Here is a 24,417-nt window from a genome sequence, read left to right as displayed (position 1 = left end):
CCATTGCAGAATGTACAAGACATAATCTCTGCTCTAAGAACCTTCAGGTAAGTAAACAGTACAACTCGGTGTAATGCAGCAAGTGACTAAACAACGGAGGTAGCCAAGCAGCATGGATTTTGTAACTGCTACATTAGTTGCTGGATTAATGTTGAGCTTTATAGAAGTGTTTTGTTTTTAAACAACTGGTAGATGCCCTGCATAAAAAACTGACATCAGGCAAGCTCACTCAGTTTCACCATCTGTAGAGTGGGTGTAATAGTATTTCTTTTGTAAGATGCTGTAAGATCTACTGATAAGAACTATGAGATCTAGGTATTTATATGTAGGGGATAATCAATTTGAAAAAGAAGTTACTGTGCTCCTGTCCATTTCCTTTTTACATTTTTCCTGTCTAGTGCCTATGTAGTAGCTAAAATAGAGGCAAATGACTGACTTAATCCTGACAGGTGGCCGAAGAAGCAATCCCCTTGGGGGAAGAGGGGAGTTGGAGAATGGGGCACCAATTGGGGCCTGCCTCTTTAGAAAACTTTGGACTTGCCTGAGAGTTATGGGGAAATGGTACTAGCATGTTTATAGTTCTTGCTTAAGTTTCATTTTCTATACTTAATTTATAGGAGAGGTAGAGCTAGATTTTTCATTTACGTGCTGCTACTTGTCCCCATTGTGGGAACTCGGAGCTTCTGGAGGGCAGATACTTTGTCTTAAAATAAAGCTTTGCAATCAGTTTGCTAATTCACTTCTTTCCAGCTGTCAGGCAGACTGTACTGAGTGATTCTAAAAGAGGCTTATCAGCCTCCAGTTCCATGGCGATTAAGCCTGCAATCGGAGTTGATAAAGGATTTTGCTGTTCAACTGCAACTACTGTAACCCAGACCGTCATCCTTTAACGTTCTCTTTAAACTACTGCTCTGAGTTTCACTATAAGGCATGTTTTCTAATCATTTCATCATTCTTGTAGCTCTTCTCTGAAACATCTTCAATTTTCCAAATTCTTCTTGAATAGTGGACACCAGACCTGGACACAGTACTCCAACAGCAGTTGCCCCAGTGCCAACTAGAGATAAAATAACCTTTCAGCTCTTGAGATTCCTCTGTTTATGTGCCATGGGGTGGCATTAGTCTGGTGGCCAGTGTCATACTGGAATCTCATTTTCAGCTGATTATCCACCACAACCCCCAAATCTTTTTCAGAGACATTACTTCCCAGGCTAGAGTCCCCCAGCCTGTAAGTATAGCATTCATTCTTTGGAGATGTATATTTAGATTTAGTCATATTAAAACATGTAAGTGTACCCATCTTACTGAGTAATTGAGATTGCTATGTCTGTGATCTGTACTCTTCATTATTTACAACTTTTGTGTCATTTGCAAATTTTCAGGGATTTTTTTTTATAGGTGATCCACATTTTTTATCAAATAACATAGGGCCAAAAACTGATCCCTTTGGAACCTCACTAGAACCAGGGCTGTTCAGTGATGATTCCCCATTGACAGTTACACTGATGCCAGTTTTAATATGTGCCATGTTAATGTTATATCATGGTAGTTTAATCAAAATGTCTCATGGTACTAAGTCAACTGCCTTAGAGAAGTCTAAATATATTACATCAGTTACGTTTACAGTTACCTTTGGTTCCTCTAAAAGAGACAGATCCTGTCTATTTTCCATAAACCCATGTTAAATGTAATATAAAAATGCCAATCAGTTATTAAGCCCTGTGTCAGCTGCTCCGTGGCCTTCCCTGGGATTGATGTTAAACTGACAGGACTATAATTACCTGCGTCATCCTGTTTTCCCTCTTTTTAAGTAATGGGAACAACCTTAGTTTTGTTCCAGACTTCTGGAACTTCCCCACTGGTTGAAGACTTATTGAAAAAGTCAGTATTAGTGGTGCAGCAATCTTCTCCATCAGTTCTTTTAAAACTCTTGAATGCAAGTTATCTGGACCAACTGATTTTGAAGTGTCTGACTTCAGCAGTTGCTGTTTAACATCCTCCTGAGAAACTCTTTCCACTCCATTAGTATCATATCACGTACTTGTTCTTTTTCCTAAATACAAAAATATTTTTACTGAATACTTGTAACACTTCCTTCTAGTAATGGACCAGTACCATTGTTAGGATTTTTTATTCTTAATAGACTTAAATTCCTTAAGGATGTTGGCCCTAAGTTTCTTGCTGTAGCCCATTGGTTTCCTTATCAATTTTCTACAATAACATAAGAATGGCCATACTGGGTCAGACCAAAGGTCCATCCAGCCCAGTATCCTGTCTACTGACAGTGGCCAATGCCAGGTGCCCCAGAGGGAGTGAACCTAACAGGCAATGATCAAATGATCTCTCTCCCACCATTCATCTCCACCCTCTGACAAACAGAGGCTAGGGCCACCATTCCTTACCCATCCTAGCTAATAGCCATTAATGGACTTAACCTCCATGAATTTATCTAGTTCTCTTTTAAACCCTGTCATAGTCCTAGCCTTCACAACCTCCTCAGGCAGGGAGTTCCACAAGTTGACTGTGCACTGAGTGAACTTCCTTTTGTTTTAAACCTGCTACCCATTAATTTCATTTGGTGGCCCCTAGTTCTTATTATTCACTTTCTCCACACCACTCATGATTTTATATCTCTATCATGTCCCACCTTAGTCCCTTCTTTTCAAAGCTGAAAAGTCCTAGCCAAACCCCTAATTGTTTTAATTGCCCTTTTCTGAACCTTTTCTAATGCCAGTATATCTTTATTTGAGATGAGGGGACCACATCTGTACGCAGTATTCAAGATGTGGGTGTACCATGGATTTATATAAGGGCAATAAGATATTCTCAGTCTTATTCTCTATCCCTTTTTTAATGATTCCTAACATCCTGTTTGCTTTTTTGACTGCCACTGCGTGGACATCTTCAGAGAACTATCCACAATGACTCCAAGATCTTTCTCCTGATTAGTTGTAGCTAAATTAGCCCCCATCGTATCATATGTATAGGTGGTGTTATTTTTTCCAATGTGCATTACTTTACATTTATCCACATTCAATTTCATTTGCCATTTTGTTGCCCAGTCACTTAGTTTTGTGAGATCTTTTTGAAGTTCTTCACAGTCTGCTTTGGTCTTAACTATCTTGAGCAGTTTAGTATTGTCTGCAAACTTCGCCACCTCCCTGTTTACCCCTTTCTCCAGATCATTTATGAATAAATTGAATAGGATTGGTCCTAGGACTGACCCTTGGGGAACACCACTAGTTACCCCTCTCCATTCTGAAAATTTACCATTTATTCCTACCCTTTGTTCCCTGTCTTTTAACCAGTTCCCAATCCATGAAAGGATCTTCCCTGTTATCCCATGACAATTTAATTTACGTAAGAGCCTTTGGTGAGGGACCTTGTCAAAGGCTTTCTGGAAGTCTTAAGTACACTATGTCCACTGGAGCCCCCTTTTCCATGTTTGTTGACCCCCTCAAAGAACTCTAATAGCTTAGTAAGACATGATCTCCCTTTACAGAAACAATGTTGACTTTTGCGTAACAATTTATGTTCTTCTAGGTGTCTGACAATTTTATTCTTTACTATTGTTTCAACTAATTTGCCTGGTACTGATGTTAGACTTACCGGTCTGTAATTGCCAAAATCACCTCTAGAGCCCTTCTTAAATATTGGTGTTACATTAGCTATCTTCCAGTCATTGGGTACAGTAGCTGCTTTAAAGGACAGTTAATAGTTCCACAATTTCACATTTGAATTCTTTCAGAACTCTTGAGTGAATGCCATCTGGTCCTGGAGACTTGTTACTGATAAGTTTCTCAATGTGTCCTCTAGTGACACTTCAATCTGTGACAATTCCTCAGGTTTGGGAATCTCCCTAACATCCTCAGCTATGAAGACTGAAGCAAAGAATTCATTTAGTTTCTCTACAATTACTATCGTCTTTAAGTGCTCCTTTTGTATCTTGATCGTCCAGGGGCCCCACTGGTTGTTTAGCCGGCTTCCTGCTTCTGAAGTATTAAACATTTTGTTGTTACCTTTTGAGTTTTTGGTTTTTCTTAATACATTTTTACATTTAAATTTGTATGGCTGTGTTTATGCTCCTTTTTATTTACCTCACTAGGATTTGACTTCTACTTTTTAAAAGATCATTGCTTCTTTTACATGGTTAAGCCAGAATGGTGGGGTTTTTAGTTTTTACTGTGTTTAATTTGGAGTATACATTTAAGTTGAGCCTCTATTATGGTGTCTTTGAAAAGTGTCCATGCAGCTTGCAGGGATTTCACTCTAGTCACTGTACCTTTTGTTTTAACTAAACCTCATTTTTGTATAGTTCCCCTTTCTGAAATTAAATGCCACAGTGTTGGGCTATTGAGGTATTTCTCTCCCCCCCGGAATGTTAATTGTTGTTATATTATGGTCACTATTTCCAAGTGGTCCTATTATAGTTACCTCTTAGACCACATCCTGTGCTCCACTCAAGACTAGATTAAGGAGTTGCCTTTCCCCTTGTGGGTTCCTGTACCAGTGCTCCAAGAAGCAAGATTTTCCTAGCTATCTGATTTATATTATGGTCAACTTCCCCTTTTTTCACTTGTTATACATTTTAAGTAGCTGCCATCACTCTATACTTGTTGTAAACACCAGCAGGATATGCTTCAGGCAAGGCCCCTGTTTCAACTGAAGTGATTTTTGAAGGGGGCTGGCTACATCAGGATAGCATTGAAGCTTATTAATGTAAGTAAGCAGACTCCTTCAGTCATTCACAAGGTGGTACTTGATCTTGTTACATTACTGAAGAGTCCAGTTCAAGGTGAGCTGTGGTGTGAGTATTGTGCACACCTGGCTAAATCTAAGGGGGTGCAAGAGATTCCTTTATACAGCTGCTCAAAAGCATGCAGTCTGGCCCTTCTAACCTCCACTGGAGACTTAGTCAAATGACACTTGAGGATAGTGAATAGTTTAAAAAAAAAAAGACATAAGACTGATCCCAGACCAGTTACAAACCTTTATTAAACTCTCAGCCATTGTTCAGAATGGAAGTAATGTATATGCTACATTCCCCTACATTAACTTACCAACTGAACAAGAACAAGTAGTACCTTTTCAGAAAGTTTTTTAAAAAAAAGGCTAGAGTTTTGTTCTCTTCTGAAAAATAAGCAGTAATGTCAGTTAAAGATTCTCTGTAAACTGCATATTGAGTTGTACCAAACAGCAGCAGTTGTTTATACTTCCTGTTACTTCTGAAAGTATTGACAGATTTGCTAGTTTAGCCAATATCCAGCTTGTGCATAAAGTCTGAGTAGTTTTCTTCAAGAATGATTATCAGGCTGTTGTGCAGTAAAGATTTCAGGATTGTTTTTTGGTTGGTTATTTTAAAGAGAATATGATAAGTTAGGCACCTAAGAGCTGAAAATGGAAAACCACTTACCACTTTGAATTGCAGCACAATTTAATGGAAACTGAGCAGCAGTGCTAGAGCTAAGCCTCCTGCACCTACTCCCTCCCTGCAGCAGCTTTGGCAAAAGGCTACAGAAATCCCCCCTATGGAGTCCTGGCTGTAGAGCATTTGAGTCCTGAGTAGGCATGGGAGGCAGTGTACCTCCCATGATCTACAGTACAGAAAACCAGAAGTATTTTTAATGTACTAATGGCTGCAGTTGCCAAAACACCTGCCTTCCCAAACTAGATGAACACTGGGAATTGAATAGTGGGGTGTAGAGAAAGTTGAAAGACACCCACATATAAAAAAACCCAAACTATACAATATGGCAACACTGCATTTGCCCAGTAAGACTTGGGGGTGAAAATTCAACTCAGCTTAAAGTTGTCACTGGATAACACAGGCATTTCAATAACTGCCATTAGCTCTCCCCCTTAAAAAAAAAAAGTAGTTATACTATTAAGTATCTAGCCTACAAAAGGTAGTGGGCAATACTGGCTGCCTACTACACATTTACCTCAGAATCTATTCCCACTGAGCTGCAGGACCCTTTAAGGGAAATTCTTGTATTCTAAAGAAATTATTGCCACTGATGGTGGTTTGATACTATCTAGGAGCTGGACTGAATAACCTATTTCACAGGGGCCAAACATGTAATTGGCAGTTTTGTTCACTACCCTAGTTTTGATTCAAACACCTGTGAGCAAGCAGCATATTAAAAAAAAAGCTATGATTCCTCTTAAATTCTCCCCTCCCCTCTTCCTTACTCTCAACCCATCCCCACACCGGAAAAGCTAATGGTTAAGGTTTGTAATACTATAACTCCTAAAAGTTAGCATCTACTAGTTTCACTATAATTGATCTGTATTCACATTAAGTTCCTAGTATGTAGAATTCAGTCCTTGCAAAATTCATAGAATAGGTTTGAATGAATTTGGGACTACTGAAGTTAACCCCTGTTCCCTTTGACTACATTTTATTCTTAAACTGAACATGGAGTAATTAGCATTTGGATGCAATTAAACAGAGCTCTGTAGGACTACACAGTTCACTTTGACAAAGACTGTTAGTGGACAGTACACGTGTAATCAGACTGACATTCAGAACAAAGTAATAAGCAGGAAAATAGATTAGATTAGTTTTACCTTTATGCAACGGCAATGCTTTCTACAATCTTGGTTTATCGACTGTTTTAACACCTTTGTAGCACTAGTGTCAGAACAGTTACATTCTATTTAATGCCTATTAAATACTACGCAAGTCTATTTGCCAGGAGCAATGCATATGCACCAAATGAACCAGGCTACAGTCATCCAACAATATGGTCATGGTAAAGCAGTTTTCTGTTGACTATACTGGACCCTTCAGCAAACTAATGATTACGGTGTTCTTCAGAAGAGAGCACTAAGTGATGCTAGATCTGCTGTAAACACTTCATGGCTTTATAAGGTAACTCAGGCAGCTCCTGCAGTACATATCACCAAACTGCAATTTTAATTACAATACAGGAAAGTGTTTCAAATGCTTCTATAGCCTGCTGTTCAAAATGTTTGATTCATATTGAAACTAATGTTCATCATAACAAGCTTCATCAGTCCTGCCCCCAGAAATACAGGAACTCTAGATGGCTATAAAATGTATTTTGGTCTTAAGATTTAAATACATGCACTGCTCGTACAACATACTGTCTACAGATCGGACACTCACTCATTCTTTTGCCACACTTTGTGCAAGTGACCATGTGACCACATTCCAGAAGAACACAGTCAATTACTGCATCCATGCAGATCCTACACAGATTATCATCGTTCTCATGCAGTTGTATCTTCTCTCCCTCTGCAAATCAACAGACAGGGTTAAGATTTAGAGAAATTCAGGCCACGGCAAAAGCAGCTAAATTCTATCCCAGACATGTAGGAAACTAAGTTAACTCATTTCAGCATCATGTCATTTTCATCTGCATTTACAGTAAAGCTACTGGTAAAATAAAGATTTAGTTTACAACCATTATAAACTGAGTAAGATTAAGCTAAGTGATGCAGAGTATGGTTTTGTCCTTTATTTAGGATCAAATAACCTCTGTGATGTCACATGGTCCAGTGAAAAAAGTGTACTGGACTAGGATTCAAATACAGGTATCAATCCAGCTCTGTCACACCCACTGTCATAGCAGGGTCAAAGTCATCCCACCACTGGGCCTTAGTTATATCATTTGTTAAACATGGAGAACAATACTTACTCCCTCTTTGTAAAGGACTTTGATCACTACAGATATGTATGCAATATTATTAACAGGGCTAAATACAACCTTACAAAAATTGCTATTGGGACATAAGATTTATGAAGCATTTAGTAAAGATGTAGAATTAAATGAAAGGGCAGTCATGGTGTATGATGAAAAGTAGATTGGGTGTTAATCTTTCACATTTTGTAAGATGTTAGAGAAACAGGAAAAAAAATCTTGAAGTTCACGTTTAAACTGTCCCAAAATGATACTGTAACTGTTTGAGTGGCAGAATTGTGACAATTTAACTCAGTTGTGCTTAGTTTATAAACACAGTGCAACCATATTTGTTAAAATGCTAGCTTTAGGAAAAACACCAGAAACTTGATCAGAAAACCATCACTTGTCCTAGCAATGGCTTCACAGCTATGCCACAGAGAGAGACTGGTCCCCTGGCAGAGGGATTTTTGCCAGTGTAGCTTTTATCACTGAGAAGTAATATCACTAAAAATTAGGAGTTCTCTTCTGAAATAGTTTTTTCTATGCCAAAAAAATCCCACTAACACTTTGTGAAACCACAGTGAAAGGTATGGGGGTGCAAAACTATTTCATTTTCTCTAATGGGTTGGTTTTCAATAGTGCAGTTGTTACCAATTTAACTACTCTGAGGAAAGCTGAAGTGAGAATGATCAAGTTTATTTAGCTTCAGCAAAAGTCATCAAAACAGTACAATCTTGGGAACTAATAACACATACTGATCAACAGTGTAACTCACATGCCAGATCTAGCATAGCTTCAGCTATTCTGGACACAGCTAGTACAGTTAAAATAGCTTTTCAGTTGTTGCAGCTGACAAAAGCACTCACAACACCCATTGTCAAAGCCAGTCACGAGAGAACAAGAGTTAATTTTAAGGAGAAAAAAAACGAACACCTACGTGTCCTGTGATTTTCCTCACTCTCTCTGTAGAGCCTGCTCACTTTCTCCACAAGTTCCCATTTTTCACAGCATCCTGAATAGTTGACAAAATTACGAGCAAGTATTTCCTTCAGCTGTCGAACACTCAACCTTTCAATATCTTCTAGACTTGAAATATCAGACAGTGATGCTCTTGCTCGCTTTCTGGACACGCTAGGGGTCTGAAACACACCAATTATTTCTTATTTTTAATTTTAGCTAATCCCTGCTATAGTTTAAAGAATACTTTTTTTTAAACAATATTTTCAAATATTGATGTTAACACGCATCACCACAGCCTAGTTCACTCAAACTAAATTAACAGTGTTAAGGCTCTGCATGGTTTTCTATGTCAGATGCCAAATAGGTCTAGTTTACTCTTTAGGTGGTTCATATTTCTCACCTGCTCTTCTGCATTTTCTTCTTCCTCCTCTTCTTCGTTATTTGCTGAAGGCATTCCACCTTGTCCCTGCATATACAATGAATCAGATCAGGATAAACAACCCCCTCTGGTACAGTAAGGAAAATGCTTTAAAACAGGTAACAGATGACACTCAAATTGGAAAGCTTATGCTAACGTTAGCTGTTACAGTTTAAAGTGATCACAGTCTTGTCCCAATTACCCATGTTCTTCCATTTTCAAGTGCAGGATGTAAAAAAAGTATTTCCTGAAGACCCTACACCTGCCCATTGGTATATTTAAAAAAAAAAAAAGTAGCAGACAGCACTTTTATAAGTTCATTGTAAGACCACAACTACTGGTACTGTACCTGTACAGGTGGTCCATTTTCTGTGCTTCCTCTTCTATTTGTAAGTTCTCCTTGAGAGGATGACACTGATACAGACAGAGAAAATGGATGTGTAAAAAAACTAGAAGTCTGTGACCTTGAAGAATGCAAGCTACTAGTGTCTGTATCCTCAGAACCTAATCCATGATGGCAGAGTACAAGATCCACCAAGTCATCTTTTTCTCGACAAGTATCTGTTGGTATGTTTCTAAGGATCAGATACTGACGCAGATCCTTGACTTTCAGTCGCATTAACTGAGGCCGCTGAAATGCTGTCCCTTGTAACAAGTGACAAGTAGAACATCTTCTGAGATTTTCTTGTAAGACTGAACAAACTGAGCAAAAATCCTTCTTGCAGTCACAACACACGTGCTAAACAGGAAGACGAAAAAGCCATTAAACTGTATGCCAGATATTCACAGGAATAGAAAATAAATCTGTATTTGCTATTTCCTTCCCTCCCCCCCCCCCCCCCCCAATCACCCACTGCTATTCTTATGCTTTCAACTGACAATCTTAGTATGTTTTCTGACAGGTTTCAGAGTAGCAGCCGTGTTAGTCTGTATTCGCAAAAAGAAAAGGAGGACTTGTGGCACCGTAGAGACTGACCAATTTATTTGAGCATAAGCTTTCATGAGCTACAGCTCACTTCATCGGATGCATTCAGTGGAAAATACAGTGAGGAGATTTATATACACATGTTTTTTTCGTGTTCTAAGGTGCCACAAGTACTCCTTTTCTTTTTAATGTTTTCTGAGTGGTCTATGAAACTGGCCTGTCAAACAGTTTTGCAGGTACTCTCCAGAGCATTTGTAGGGCTAGTACATTCATCAAGACAGTTAATCAATTTTAACAAGACAACGCTAACTTAAATACACACTTTTAGTTAAGTCAAAAGGACACCCACTTGAAATCTAATCAATTTCAAAGTTCTATACCTGCCACCAAGTCTGTTTCTATTTTCTGGGGAATGTTTTAGTTTCTTTTCTCTTTCACACACACAAAATATAACTACAAGAGAAAGTATGATTATACACAAGGTGCGTGCAAATGCACAATGTAAAAATGAAAAAAGTTGATCTTTCAGGTTTAGTGATGTTAGTCATTAATTCTTACAGTAATAAGAGCAATTTCAGACAAGTTTGATATAAAGTGAGTGGCCTTTTAAAATGCTTTCCCAGCAGAAGAAAGATATACGAAAGAACTATTGTCCTCCCCAAGTACTAACTGTGCAAAGCCATGCAGACCTTCCATCCCCTCTACTTTATCGATTTTAGCTGATGTAGCCGAAGTTAGAGGAACCAGAAAGCTGTTGGGGGTACCTTTTTACTTCCAGAATACAGATCCAAGGTATACACCAACAGCTGCATATACTAGAAAGTGGCAGGGTCACAAAGCAAACAATTTGGAGAATAGCAACTCTGTGATTGGAAACCTCTGTCCTTCATGATACTGCAACTGCAAATTCTGATTAAGAGACTGCATACAAGGCATCCTCTTTCTGTGATGACATGACAGTGTACACAATTCCCACAGGCCTCATCTTGACTAGAAGAGATGTTTCTGAAAATGTTAGCCAACATATTTTAAACATTTTTCCCTGACTAGACAATGGAGACTACAGGGGCAATGTCACAGAAGACAATGTATAATGATTGCAGTGTAACAGTCATCCAGCACCATTAGAAACATTATTGAAGCCTTGATGTATTGTTCTGCTTCCATTCCCAGAGAACTACATTAAGATACTTAAAATTACTGAGACTCAGTTCTGATGATTCAAGATACTAACCAGTTTCTAAGCTGGAATCATGAAGATAGCACTTTCTACACTGCTATTAGGAAATTAAGTCATGGGAGACAATTATGGCTTCCTCTGAAGCAGTGGCTAGAAGTATAAGTTGCACTTCCTAAATAAAGTCTCCATAGAGCTCCTCTATAAAGATACTGACGAGGACCCAGATGTTTTGGGAAGACAGTTCAATGGCTAAATAAAGTGTAAGCTTTAATCTTGACCTCAAAAAAAACAAAAAAAAACCCCACTCTTAAAAGCAGTTATACATCAGAATAATAAAAGAATGTCACTATGGGTATTAGCAACAAGTCTCATATCCCAAGTCTACAGACTCAGGCTCATGCTACAGCACTAAAGATAGTTGTGTAGACGTTTTGGCTCAGGCTGAAGTGTGGGCTCTGAAGCCTCCCATCCCATCCCAGGGCACCAGAGCCCAAGCAGCTACGTGGCTATTTGTAGCATCATAACACAAGCCTAAGTCTGTAGACCTGGGCTCTGAGACTTACAGCTGGGGATTTGTTTGTTTTTGCCATGTAGATATACCCTGTATTTTTTTCCAGCTTGCAAAAGCCTCTCAAGCAAGAATGTGATAAGAATATTTAAGGGAAGAGATGAACTGTAAAGGACAAGGTAATTTTCTAATTAGACTCTTATGTCCCCTACGCTCGAAGTAGAGCCAAACATTGTAAACACTATAATTGAGCTACAAAGCACTACCTACATGTCCATTTCACTCAAAGCCATGTAGGATAATCTCTGTATACAAAAAACACACGAAACTACAGACACCAAACACTTTTACATAAAGCTCTGATTTAGATTTACTATTTCTAATATCAGGTTTCAGAGTAACAGCCGTGTTAGTCTGTATTCGCAAAAAGAAAAGGAGTACTTGTGGCACTTTAGAAACTGGTTAGTCTCTAAAGTGCCACAAGTACTCCTTTTCTTATTTCTAATATGAAAACGGAAAAGTCAATGTTATATACTCAACCCTTCCTGGAGACATGCTAAGGTCTTAAATTGGCATCTAAACTCATCTCTCCTACCACAAGAAACTAGACACCACAGGGAATAATATCTCCAAAGGAAAAATCTGGAGGGAAAAAGATAGGAAAAATTCTCTTTCCAGATATTACAGGTCAACCCTACAGGAGAATAAATTGTAAGGGACATCCACAGTAGCAAATAGAAGATGCAGAAGTTAGACTTAAAAAATCAGAAGTTTACTTTTCCTGAATCTTCAGGCTGACAAATTTGAATGGCAAATTTTTCCAACAAGAAAGGGGGAGGGGTGGGGAGTAGACTGAGGGCAAGGATGGTCTAAGGGCAACTCTGATGGTCACTTCAGACACAAGTGAAATGGTCCTGCATTTAAGAAACAACTTGGAGGACAGGGATCATGGGAGCTCTAGCAATTAGCCTCAGATTCCTGATTCTCCAGTCAGAACAGGCCTCACCTGAATCCCATTAAAGTTAATGGGAGGGCTCCCAGTGATTTCAGAGGACCCTGAATCAGGCTTAAGTTCTAGACAGTGTTTAGTTTAGAGAACCCAAGGTAAACAGAGGTTCTAATTCAAGAGATCTAGTTGCATACAGGCAGGGGGAATTGGTATATCCAAGAGTCACATGAGACCCTTAACACGACTACCTCAACTACCACGATTAGCCTAGATATTTCTCTCCTCACATTCTTTGGAATTTTAATAAATTAGCTCTAGGAAAGCTTAGATTGAGACATTATGGACCCTTAACTGCTGCTCAGGCACATTGCCACAGAAGGAATGCAGAGCACAGTAGATTACTAAAATGGGGAAATCTCTGCCAAGAGATTGATCTGTTGTAAGAATCTCTGAATATTAGATTTTCTGTAAATCAGACACAGCTGGGCTTCAGTTTATTCTAAGTTAGCTGCAGAGAACTGGGTCACTGAGTGGTCCAGATAATGCTGGCCTGCCAAATTGACTCTAAATTTAGAGATTACACTATAGTTCTATAAATACATAGAACAGTCAGTCATCTATACATTGGGTTTTGAAATACATCCATAGTTTAAATTCCAATCAATTTTATTTGGTAAATTTTTCATTAACTCACCTGTTTGACTAAGTGAACTGATAGGCTACTGCAGTGGATTAGGTTTTCAACTTCCTAGCCAACCTTATTCCTCTGACGCAGGTCTAAGACCACAATTAAGTTCACTTTGTTTCTAAGGAAAATGCTACAATACTAGTTGTCAATTTGAGACTTTTCTGTTGCTCAGCTTCTCCATCACTCAGTTGTTCAGCAACTTCGTTAGTTATTATTTTGAACAAGCAATATAGGAAAATTTCTAATCCTGTCTGACATCAACTTCCTCTGTGACCTTGAGCAAATCATTAAAACCCCTCCTCCTGGTGCCTCAGTTTTCCCATCTGTAAAAGGGGAAAATATTTCTCTCCTGACATGTCTACAGATTAGCTGGTGTTAGTAAAGCATTATTTAATAAATTATACTCACCTTTTTCCTAAAAACTGAAAATGAAAGCCCACAGGCTTTGCAGACTATACTGGCTCCTGAAGATGGATATGCTGAGAAGTCTGTATTTGGTGCAAATCTGAAAGGGCCAGTACCTCCCCCAAATCCTGGCTGTTGGCCACGGACAGCTCCGGTACCCATGACTTCATTCAGCAACCCACAGCAGGAAGCCCACATGGATGTGGCTCCCGCCTGAAAACAGTAAAGGCAAAAAGTTTTAACTCCATTTCAAGAGTCTTACCTGTGCATAACTTGTTTCATAGATAGATTCATAGATACTAAGGTCAGAAGGGACCATTATGATCATCTAGTCTGACCTCCTGCACAACGCAGCCCACAGAATCTCACCCACCCACTCCTGCGAAAAACCTCACCTATGTCTGAGCTATTGAAGTCCTCAAACCGTGGTTTAAAGACTTCAAGGAGCAGAGAATCCTCCAGCAAGTGACCCGTGCCCCATGCTACAGAGGAAGGCGAAAAACCTCCAGGGCCTCTTCCAATCTGCCCTGGAAGAAAATTCCTTCCCGACCCCAAATATGGTGACCGCTAAACCCTGAACATATGGGCAAGATTCACCAGCCAGATACTACAGAAAATTCTTTCCTGGGTACCTCAGATCCCACCCCATCTAACATCCCATCACAGGCCATTAGGCCTATTTACCATGAATATTTAAAGATCAATTAATTACCAAAATCATGTTATCCCATCATACCATCTCCTCCATAAACTTATCGAGTTTAATCTTAAAGCCAGAGAGATGCTTCATTCTATTACATCATCATCCCACTAGTACTGTGTATGAATTCCCAGAGTACAGTAACTTAACACAGTAATAACGCTTAGAATGGTCTCAGTCCTGTGCTTCCCAACTGGGGTCTGGGCAGTTAAAATAAGCAAAGGGCCTCTTTTGAGAGCAGTTGGTGGGGGGCACTGCACAAGCAGGCAAGGTAGAGAACTTGAGACGGTCATGTTTCAGGAGAGTGGATCCGTGAAAGAAGCAGACTAAGAATCAGTCAGCAAAGACACAGGAACCCACAAGGAAGACTAGCAGTTAATGAGCAGAAACACTCAAAGGATGAGAATAAGACACCAGTAAATCAGGTCACAGCGAACAGCACAGGCTGAGCAAAGAATCTGCTGCTGGAAATGGAGAAAGGTGATTTTGTGGAAGCAGATTACACCCAAACAAGAATACCCGACACATGGGGTTTCTGTATTTGAGAGCAGAGGCACTGGAGCTGCCTGTAGCCTCCAGGCGACAAAACCACATTAGTTTATATTTGGTTCACATCTGAAATATATTTACAGCCAAAAGGGGTTAGAATCTTATTTTAAAGGGACAACTGAAATTCTGTTGAAAGGGATAGCCTAGCTTCTCCCAGCAGCAAGTACGTTTCTCCAAGCCCTTTCAGTAGGTGCAACATTGTTTTACTTGCATTAGGCATCTCTATTTAGCCATTACAATAAAATGGCTATTATGAACAGATCTGAATACATACTGACCATGTTTTAATTTTAAAATCAAACTGGAGCACCCAAAAAGCATTCATTTTTGAAATACGCACATTTTGTTATCCTTGGAAATATTTTATATTGGAGTCCCTTGCATGGGGGAGGGCAATCCACTGTAATACATATTCTACTTAAAATCTACACTCACAGGAGGCAGGTACTTTAAGATTCAGACAGACTGTGCAAATCCAATTACAGTTTTTAGTTAGACTCAAAAATGATTACACAAAGAAAGATGTGTTCCTTGATCAGGCCAGCACCAGAGTTCCTTCCTTCTTGAAGGAAATCAGAGTGATAGGACTGAAGGAAAGCACCAAGCAACGAATTTTAAATTGTTATGTTTAAAGCGGTTTTGTCTTTCAAGCCTTTACCACACTGGAAGACACTAAAAAGGGAGAAGATGCTCTTACAGCTAAAGAGAAAGAAAATGGAATACACGTGTTTGTGATTTCAAGATTAAATGCTAGTGCAGGAGCCTTTATCAGTGAGGTATGCATGGAAGTGCACAGACATTTTATCTGAAGACTGAAGGGTTTCTAACTCACAACTCACATTTTAGCCACCAGCTAGACTCATTTTAAAGTGAATTTATAAATTTATTCTAAAATGAACTGAAAACAACCTGACATTTGTGGTAATTTAATGCAGAATTAAATATATATATCACCCAGGAATTTTGTACCCTTCAATATGATAGGAAATATTCCTCTAATTTTGAGATTCCAGTTTATAAGAGTCAATGGGAAGCTATAAGAAACCCTGTCACAAATTAAAGATATTTTATCTAAATCTTTCCAAGAGAAAGTTTCAGGTAAACTTGAAATTCAATGAGAAATGCCCCTCAGTGATTCTGTACATCTCCAGCCCACACAAACCATGTGCCTTCACTTTTCCTGTAGGAAGTTTTCAACATCTCTGGTTAAATGTGTCACTAAGGTGCTAAACATTGTCAGGGTTAGGACCTTGTGTTCCTTTACAGCTGTACTGCAATCAGCACATTATAGGCACTCCCAGAACCAAATATTCATAGACAAATCTAATGAGCCCGATCTTGCAAGCACACCATGTGCAGAATTTACACTAGACGTAATAGGAGAACTGTATATAGAGTGCTCCCAGAACACTACCATAATTTAAAGCTTCCCCCACACCCTTCTGAAAAGGAGTTAAAAATTTTCACCCTACTACAGAAATACCTGAGAATACTGGATTTTTCAACCCATCTTAAAATTCTTAGTCAGTGTTTCCTTTAGCAATGAGATCCATGAATCTAAGAACTCCATCTTTTTGCCCCTAAGCAGCTATCACATGTGTGTCTATTAAAACCTTATGTTCATCCCTGTGTGGATTAAGTCCGTCACTGTCAGTATATTTTCAAGAAGCTTATTTGAAGTGAAAAGGCTCAATTTAGAGGGGATTTATTGCCAAAGTGCTGGGCAGTAATGATTTAACTACCATATAAAAATCCCTTTAACGTACATTATGGAAAATGTTCCCACTGAGGTATGTAATCAGACATTCATGCTTGTTTACACATGTTAAGCCAGTCTTCAAAGATTTACCAATATATAGTCAGCACTTTAGAAACTGACAGTTAAGGAACTTAAGTTCTTATTAACCCAAACCTCAAATTTTCCTCATTTAATACCAAAAAGAATGTAGATTAACCAATACTCATTTTCCTGTGCAAATTTCAAGTGCTCTCTGACCATCCTAGTTTTACTAGACAGGAATGGAGTAATGCTGAGAAATTTATTTATTTATTTTTTAAAAGCAACCCACAAGACATACACCTTTTAATCTATGAGGACTAAAACACGTGTTACAAGCACTTTTAATTATTTCTGTAATAGACATGTGAGACTCTGACAAAGATAACATTAAACAAATTGAAACTTAAAAACCACAACTGCCAGTCCAGCATTCATGAGTAATAGTTTATAGCTCGTAAGACAGTTAAGTACATTAAAGTAACTGCAATTCCACTAAAGGGCACTTGCATGGTTCAGTGGGGATAGTACTGAAGTAAGGATTAGCCAACTACCAGTATCAGAACCTGGGCCTCCGGGAATATTGTAGGATATAAAGGATTAATTTTAAAAGAATCTTTGTAGATCTTGTAAAGTGCAGATTTATTAGCAGTCATCAGAAGCCCTTGAAAGAAGGTGGCTTAACTGGAAAAACAGACCTGAAAGGTAACTGATAAGATTGAAGGAAGAAGATGCCCCAATTATCAGAGATCGTTAATAATAAGAAAGACTTGTTTCTGCATGTTGAACCAGCAGTGACTCCAAATGAGCTAAAAACCAGGTTTTGGCCAAAGTTAGCAATTGGCAATGACATCACTTGTTTGTTAAAGGATAAACTCTTGAGCTGATCACTGCTAATACTTGCCACACCAAGTTAGAACCAACCAACATTGGTCTAAGCACCCCTAGGTTTAGCTCTTTTGTAAGTATTTTGATCAAAGGATTATAAATGTTTTGTTACTATTTGAATGTAGTATATTGCTAATTATTTAGTGTTTTAGGCATGTTTAGAGCAATTGTATAAATACCATTCAGCCTGAGGATCTAATGAAGGAATTTATAATTAATGTCTAGTAGTATCTTATAATTCCAACATGTATGAAAGCCATGGTTCAAAACACTTATGTCAACATAATTAAAAGGATACTTAAGTAGTTACAGCCAAATAATTAGGGGGATGGAAGGAAGAGTGTTGGATTTTTTTTTTTAAATATATGAAATTATTGGAGAAGGAGGAGAGGGAGGGAGGAATAAAACATCCTCCTGTAGAGAATTTGAACACTGCAGTTTGTGTTAGCAAATAGCAACATGATAGTGAAACTATTCATTTAGTTCTGGTTGTACCTTCAGTGAAGCTGGCCTAGAGTAGGTTCTCCCCTCCTCCAACCCCAGCAGATAAGGCCAGAAGGGTCTTCTGATCATCCATTCTAGTCTGACCTCCTGCATAACATAGGCCACAGGATTTATTTCAATTATTTCCTGTTTGAACTAGGTACAGCAGCTCCTAAACTTTACTGATTCTTAGAGAAATGAATGGATGGAACAATCAAGCTCAAATACTAACAGAGCATGAACAATTTGGGAACCCCTGAACTTAAAGCATCTCTTAGAAAAAACCTTCAGTCTTGATTTTAAGATTTCCAGTGATGGGGAACCCACCACAGGCCTTGGTAAGTTTTAATGTCCAAGTGGAGTTATATGCAAGCCCTAACCAAATAAGAGTAAAAAAACAAACAAACAAAAATCAAATTTAATTTGACCAGTATTTAAAACTTGGGTTAAAAAAAGCAGATAGAATTTTCTTGACTGCTTACCTTTAATAAGGAACTACCTGCTAATAAGGAACTACCAGCATGTTTCTGTAAATATGGTATAAAATTGATCAAAGTTTTGGTTTTTTAATCAATATTTAAGAATGAATTATGCATAAAAGATAAGGAAGAACAGAGAGGGCAGTTGGTTGGTTGATCATCTTTTTTGTTGGGTAGCAACAGCCTTAGGAAAAAGAAAAGGAGGACTTGTGGCACCTTAGAGACTAACCAATTTATTTGAGCATAAGCTTTCGTGAGCTACAGCTCACTTCATCGGATGCATCCAATGAAGTGAGCTGTAGCTCACGAAAGCTTATGCTCAAATAAATTGGTTAGTCTCTAAGGTGCCACAAGTCCTCCTTTTCTTTTTGCAAATACAGACTAACACGGCTGCTACTCCGAAGCCCAAGGAAAGATAAGGATGGCAAGGATGAAGAGTCGCAACAATCAGGCTACCAGCTAGTTAAACATCTGTTTTTCTATGTTTATCTATCCAATAAGCTGTAGCAGCTCTCGACACACCATTATCAATACTGGGTATATATTTAGGAAAAATATATTTTGTTTCTCGTATGTACCAATCATGGATTACTTTAAAATAAGAACTGATAAAAAAGAAGTGTTGATTAGATTTTATGTTGTATGCTTGTTTGGCCAATTTTAATTGAAAATCCAAAATATATATTGCATGAGGTCTTTCTACAACCCGTCTAATCAACAGCTTATTCTTTGTACAGAATCAATGCTGTGAAAAGGTAACTAAACCACACACACTGTAGAGAATGCCTGAAAGTTTTGGCCACCCTGTTTAAGAATAAAGAAAAGGAGTACTTGTGGCACCTTAGAGACTAACCAATTTATTTGAGCATGAGCTTTCGTGAGCTACAGCTCACTTCATCGGATGCATACCATGGAAACTGCAGCAGACTTTATATACACACAGAGATCATGAAACAATACCTCCTCCCACCCCACTGTCCTGCTGGTAATAGCTTATCTAAAGTGATCATCAAGTTGGGCCATTTCCAGCACAAATCCAGGTTCTCTCACCCCCCCCCCCCACACAAACTCTCTCTCCTGCTGGTAATAGCTCATCATCATTGTAGGGAGAGTGGTCACTTTGGATGAGCTATTACCAGCAGGAGAGTGAGTTTGTGTGTGTATGCGGGTGAAGGGTGAGAAAACCTGGATTTGTGCTGGAAATGGCCCAACTTGATGATCACTTTAGATAAGCTATTACCAGCAGGACAGTGGGGTGGGAGGAGGTATTGTTTCATGATCTCTGTGTGTACATAAAGTCTGCTGCAGTTTCCATGGAATGCATCCGATGAAGTGAGCTGTAGCTCACGAAAGCTCATGCTCAGATAAATTGGTTAGTCTCTAAGGTGCCACAAGTACTCCTTTTCTTTTTGCGAATACAGACTAACACGGCTGTTACTCTGAAACCTGTTTAAGAATGAGACCATGCCAAAAGTAAGAAAGATGTATACAAAAATAACTTATTAACTTTGCTAGATAGCATCTCCTTATCCTCCTTTCAACAAGAGCCCTTAACTATCTCCTCCATGCCCAATACTTTTCTTTACAGGACTTGTGATCCCCTTATATTATTATTATTATGTATATAGGAGGCCTAAAGACAGCTTTCAGCTTGTTTTTTCTATAAGTTCCGTCCTAATTAGAAGTTTATAAAATATGACATCATAAGAGTCAAGAAGTGACAGTGAAGCAGGGTGAGAAGAAGGGATTATTAGTTCTGGTTTAAAACTTTTGTTTTTGTTATCAATATAACTTAAATAGCTAACTTTGCAAACAACAGAAGCCTTTGCTAAGGATTCAGCACCTTTGTGCACTCAAGGCATTAAAATTTCACAAAACAGATTCTCAGGACTTCCAGAAATATTTAGTCTGGTCATCCCTAGCTAGAGGATCGCTGGGATTTCGAAATTATATATTATATACACACACATTTATTTGGGGGGAGGGAAAGTTTGAAAGACTGTTTCAAGGCTTCTTTATCTATTAGACACATACCAAAAAGGACAAGCCTAACTTTTTTCATTCCCCCCACCAAATCCTCTACAGTTCAAATTTAATGAACTGCAGATTCTATACTATGCCCTAATGCACACCACCACCTCTACCTCACACAAATACATGTGAATGCTCTGACTCATAAAGAAGTTCTACTAAATCTTGGAGCATATGCCAGATCATGACACCAGGATCTGGTGCAACCCAAGATCTGTGAACATTCACCAAATTCAGGAGGCAAGCAGCTAGTACTAAAGAGCTCTACAGCAAGACAGAGTCTCAAGTTCATCATCAAAAGCAGGTCCATTTACAATCTCTGAGCCCTTCACAGCTAGTGGATGGTATCTGGCAGAGCCGCTTACCTCTCCTCCAGGCCCTGTACAGCAGTGAAGAGGTCAGATCAAGCTAGCCCTTCAGGGTATGTCAATGCTGCACTGCAAACTCGTGTCCGCTCTTATGGGCTGTTTCCAAGCACATGCTTGAGCAGCCACGCTGCGCTGCCAACAATTGCTGGAACTGGGTCTCCCAGCCGCACTAACGCGTCCACACAGCGCGACAGCCCCCACCCCCGCCCCACCCTGGGCGGGCTGCTTCAGCGGCAGCCAAACTGCAAAACGGCCGGGCTCCGGCCCGAGTCACACCACGACCCGGGCCTGACCCAGCTCCCTGGCAAGATCCCAGCGGCCGGACCCCGAGGGTCCGCACCGCTGAGGCGAGGCGGGCCGGGCCGGGCCGGGCCGGGCCGGGCGGAGCGGCGCGTGGCCGGAAAGGAGGCTGGGGCTCAGCCCGAGCGGGAGCCGGGCGCCGGAGCCGGGGCAGAGTCTCCCCACTACCAGCCCCCCGGGCGGGGGGAGGGGCCTCTGGGCTTCGCTCACGGGCTGCCAAGTCACGGGGGCTCGGGCCCAAGGCGTGGGGGGGAGGGCAGGACCGCGGGCCGAGCACCGGCACAAAAGCCCGCCACTCCCGGCCAGGGGGACACAACCCTGGCGGCTCCCCGCAGCGCTTCCTCGGGCCCGGGGACTAACCCCGCCGGCGACCCCCGCCCCTCACCTTCATGGCCGCTCCCGCCTCTCCTCCTCTACGGGGTGCGGCGAGCCCAGCACCTTAACACCCCACAGGGCCCCGCCCTGCGCGGCCTCCAGAAGGGCCGCCTCACGGAGGGCGGGACATGCCTCCTCCTTCCACCCCCATTGGTCGCCCCTCAGCCAATGAGAGCGAGAATGTCCAGCGGACTCACCAATCCGAGGAGAGGGAGGATCCATTCCACGGGGAGGGGGACGAGTCCATTCAATGGGGGGTTGTGAGTGTGGATGTTAGCCCCAGTCCGTCCCCTCAGGGAGAAGCTGGGCCGGGTGGGGCGGAGAGGGGCTCGGCCCAGGGCGATCCCTGCTGAGGGGCCAAGCCTCGGGGGCACCCCCATCACTGCAGCACCTGACGGGACAGTGCAACGGCGCTGCACCTGCATGAGTGGGGGAGATCGCCGCACCGCCCGGCTCCGGACCGGACCCGAACCGACGTCCCACCGTGGGCCCCTCTCTGGACCGGACCGGAACCGACCTCCCACCGCCCCGGACAGCCCACGTGGGCCCGTGTCTGGACCGGACCCGAACCGACCTCCCACCGCCCCGGACAGCCCACGTGGGCCCGTGTCTGGACCGGACCGGAACCGACCTCCCACCGCCCCGGACAGCCCACGTGGGCCCGTGTCTGGACCGGACCCGAACCGACCTCCCACCGCCCCGGACAGCCGACGTGGGCCCGTGTCTGGACCGGACCGGAACCGACCTCCCACCGCCCCGGACAGCCCACGTGGGCCCGTGTCTGGACCGGACCCGAACCGACCTCCCACCGTCCCGGACACCCAACGTGGGCCCGTCTCTGGACTGGACCAGACCAGAACCGACCTCCGAGCACGGGCTCGTCTCCGTACGGAACCAGAACTGACCTCCCAGCGCCACAGACACCCTGCATGGGCCCGTCCGTCTCTGGAACGCACCTGAACCAACCTCCCACCACCCCGGGCACCCCATGTAGGCCCATTGCTATAACGGACCGAAACAGACCTCCAACGCCCCGGACAACCTGCATGGGCCCATCTCTATAATGGACTGCAACAGACTTCGCAGAGCCCTGGGAATGTCTCTAAAACAGATCGAAACTGACCTCTCAACACCCCAGACACCCCCCCTCGGCCCATCTCCATTACAAACAGGAATCAACCTCCCAGTCCCCGACATGGTCTCATCTCTATTATGGACTGAAACCAACCTTCCCTGCCGCCCTAGACATCATGCCTGGCCCCATCTCTATAATGAGCCAGAGCCTACCTCCCAATGCCCCGGATGAAAAGCCTGGCCCCATCTTGATAACGGACCAGAATCAACCATGCCCACCACCCCAGATGCCATGCCTGGCCCCATCTCTATAATGGACCTTGCAATGCCCCAGACACCACACTTAGACCTGTCTCTATAAAAAAAGACTGGAACCAACCTCCCAACACCCTCGACGCCACACCTGCCCCATCTCTATAACAGATTGGAACCCACTTCCCCCACTCCCAATGGCGTAGACTTCAGGCCTGGATCCATCTCTGTAATGGACCAGAACCGACCTCACCTACTTCCAATGCCCCAGAAGTCATGTCTGGCACTATCTCAGTAATAGACCAGAACCAACCTTATCCCTGCTCCAGGTGCCAAGCCTGGCTCCATCTCCACAATGGACCTTAACCAGCCTTCTCTTGATCCCAATATCTGGAATATTATGCCTGTCCTCATCTGTATAAAGGACATGAACCAACCTGGCCCATTTCTAATCTTGACATATGATTTCCCCCTCCCCCCCCCCCCGGATAAACTATAAAGAGTTATAGGTCTGTGAGCAGCCTCCTGAGAAGTGAGATCCCTGCTCCATCCTGATGACAACAACCTCCATGAAAACACCAGATCACAGCATGCCACGCACCACTTTTAACAAACGACCGATAGAGGCAATGGATCACAGCATATCATGCTCCATCTTGACCTAATCTGCCTTTCATCATCTATCTACCTATAGTATTTCTAAGGTGCCCCTTGACACGTAAGCTTGACTCTACTATAGCAAGGAAAATTCTATACAGCCCCCTCATCCCATGTTAATGGAACATATTGGTTAAGAATTTATATGCTCAGAAATCTGGAAATCCACAACAAATGTTTTCACAGCAAATGCACATAAAGCATAAAGTTAATAGCTGATACAGCAATACAGAATATTACATAAACTGAAGGGGACAGAGTATAATTGCTGTGTAACTATAATTTATTCTTCTGACCTTTGAACAACAAATTCTCCACTAACACATTGTTTTATTTGCAGCGCATGCATAAAATAATGCAGTGTTCTCTGAATTTTTGGCTCTGTTGAGCCAATCAATTGTTTTTTATTTTGGAACAGATGTGCAGCAAAATGCAAAGTGATTAAAGAGAGAGTAAAAAAAACCCCCAGATTAAAAAGCAAGAACAGGAAAGTGAAAACAAGAGAATATCAACATCTGGAGCCAGTAAGAGAGGCAGGAAAAACCATCCTCAGTATCCCAGCTATGCTGTAACAAAGTGTAACTCAAGATGAAAAAGTCAACGTAGAGGAAATAGAGGGCAATAAGAAAAAAAGTTAATAAAAGGCATGCACTCAAATTTTCTCTCATAAATGCAGGAATGCAAACAGCTCTCTGAAGCCAACTTGGAGGTAATCAAGCATCCCTAGTTATTTAAATTCTCATAGTACAATCAATCTAGTGTTTAAACACGTTTTGGCAAGTCAAGAATGCTTCCATAAAAG

At 41.4% G+C, this 24,417-nt stretch overlaps 1 protein-coding gene across 3 annotated transcripts; it reads right to left on the bottom strand.

Annotated features, from left to right (window-relative positions):
* Nucleotides 1-4,970: 4,970 nt before the first annotated feature.
* RNF34 (ring finger protein 34) lies at nt 4,971-21,752 on the bottom strand. 3 transcript variants are annotated; one of them, XM_077835033.1, is made up of 7 exons: nt 20,955-21,621; nt 18,092-18,187; nt 13,686-13,895; nt 9,377-9,766; nt 9,010-9,075; nt 8,587-8,788; nt 4,971-7,261 (listed from the first exon to the last, which is right to left on the bottom strand). In XM_077835033.1, the coding sequence occupies exons 2-7, from the start codon at nt 18,167-18,169 to the stop codon at nt 7,074-7,076; spliced, it is 1,134 nt and encodes a 377-aa protein (XP_077691159.1). In that variant the 5' UTR covers nt 18,170-18,187; nt 20,955-21,621; the 3' UTR covers nt 4,971-7,073. The 3 variants fall into 3 exon arrangements, with proteins under 3 accessions (XP_077691159.1, XP_077691160.1, XP_077691161.1); XM_077835034.1 differs by lacking the exons at nt 18,092-18,187; nt 20,955-21,621 and adding an exon at nt 21,643-21,752; XM_077835035.1 differs by lacking the exon at nt 18,092-18,187 and having other exon boundaries at nt 20,955-21,619.
* Between the last annotated feature and the right edge of the window lie 2,665 nt (nt 21,753-24,417).

This window comes from Eretmochelys imbricata, chromosome 15 (genome assembly GCF_965152235.1).
Source record: "Eretmochelys imbricata isolate rEreImb1 chromosome 15, rEreImb1.hap1, whole genome shotgun sequence".
Taxonomy (NCBI): domain Eukaryota; kingdom Metazoa; phylum Chordata; order Testudines; family Cheloniidae; genus Eretmochelys; species Eretmochelys imbricata.
This window is presented reverse-complemented; position numbering and strand designations above follow the sequence as displayed.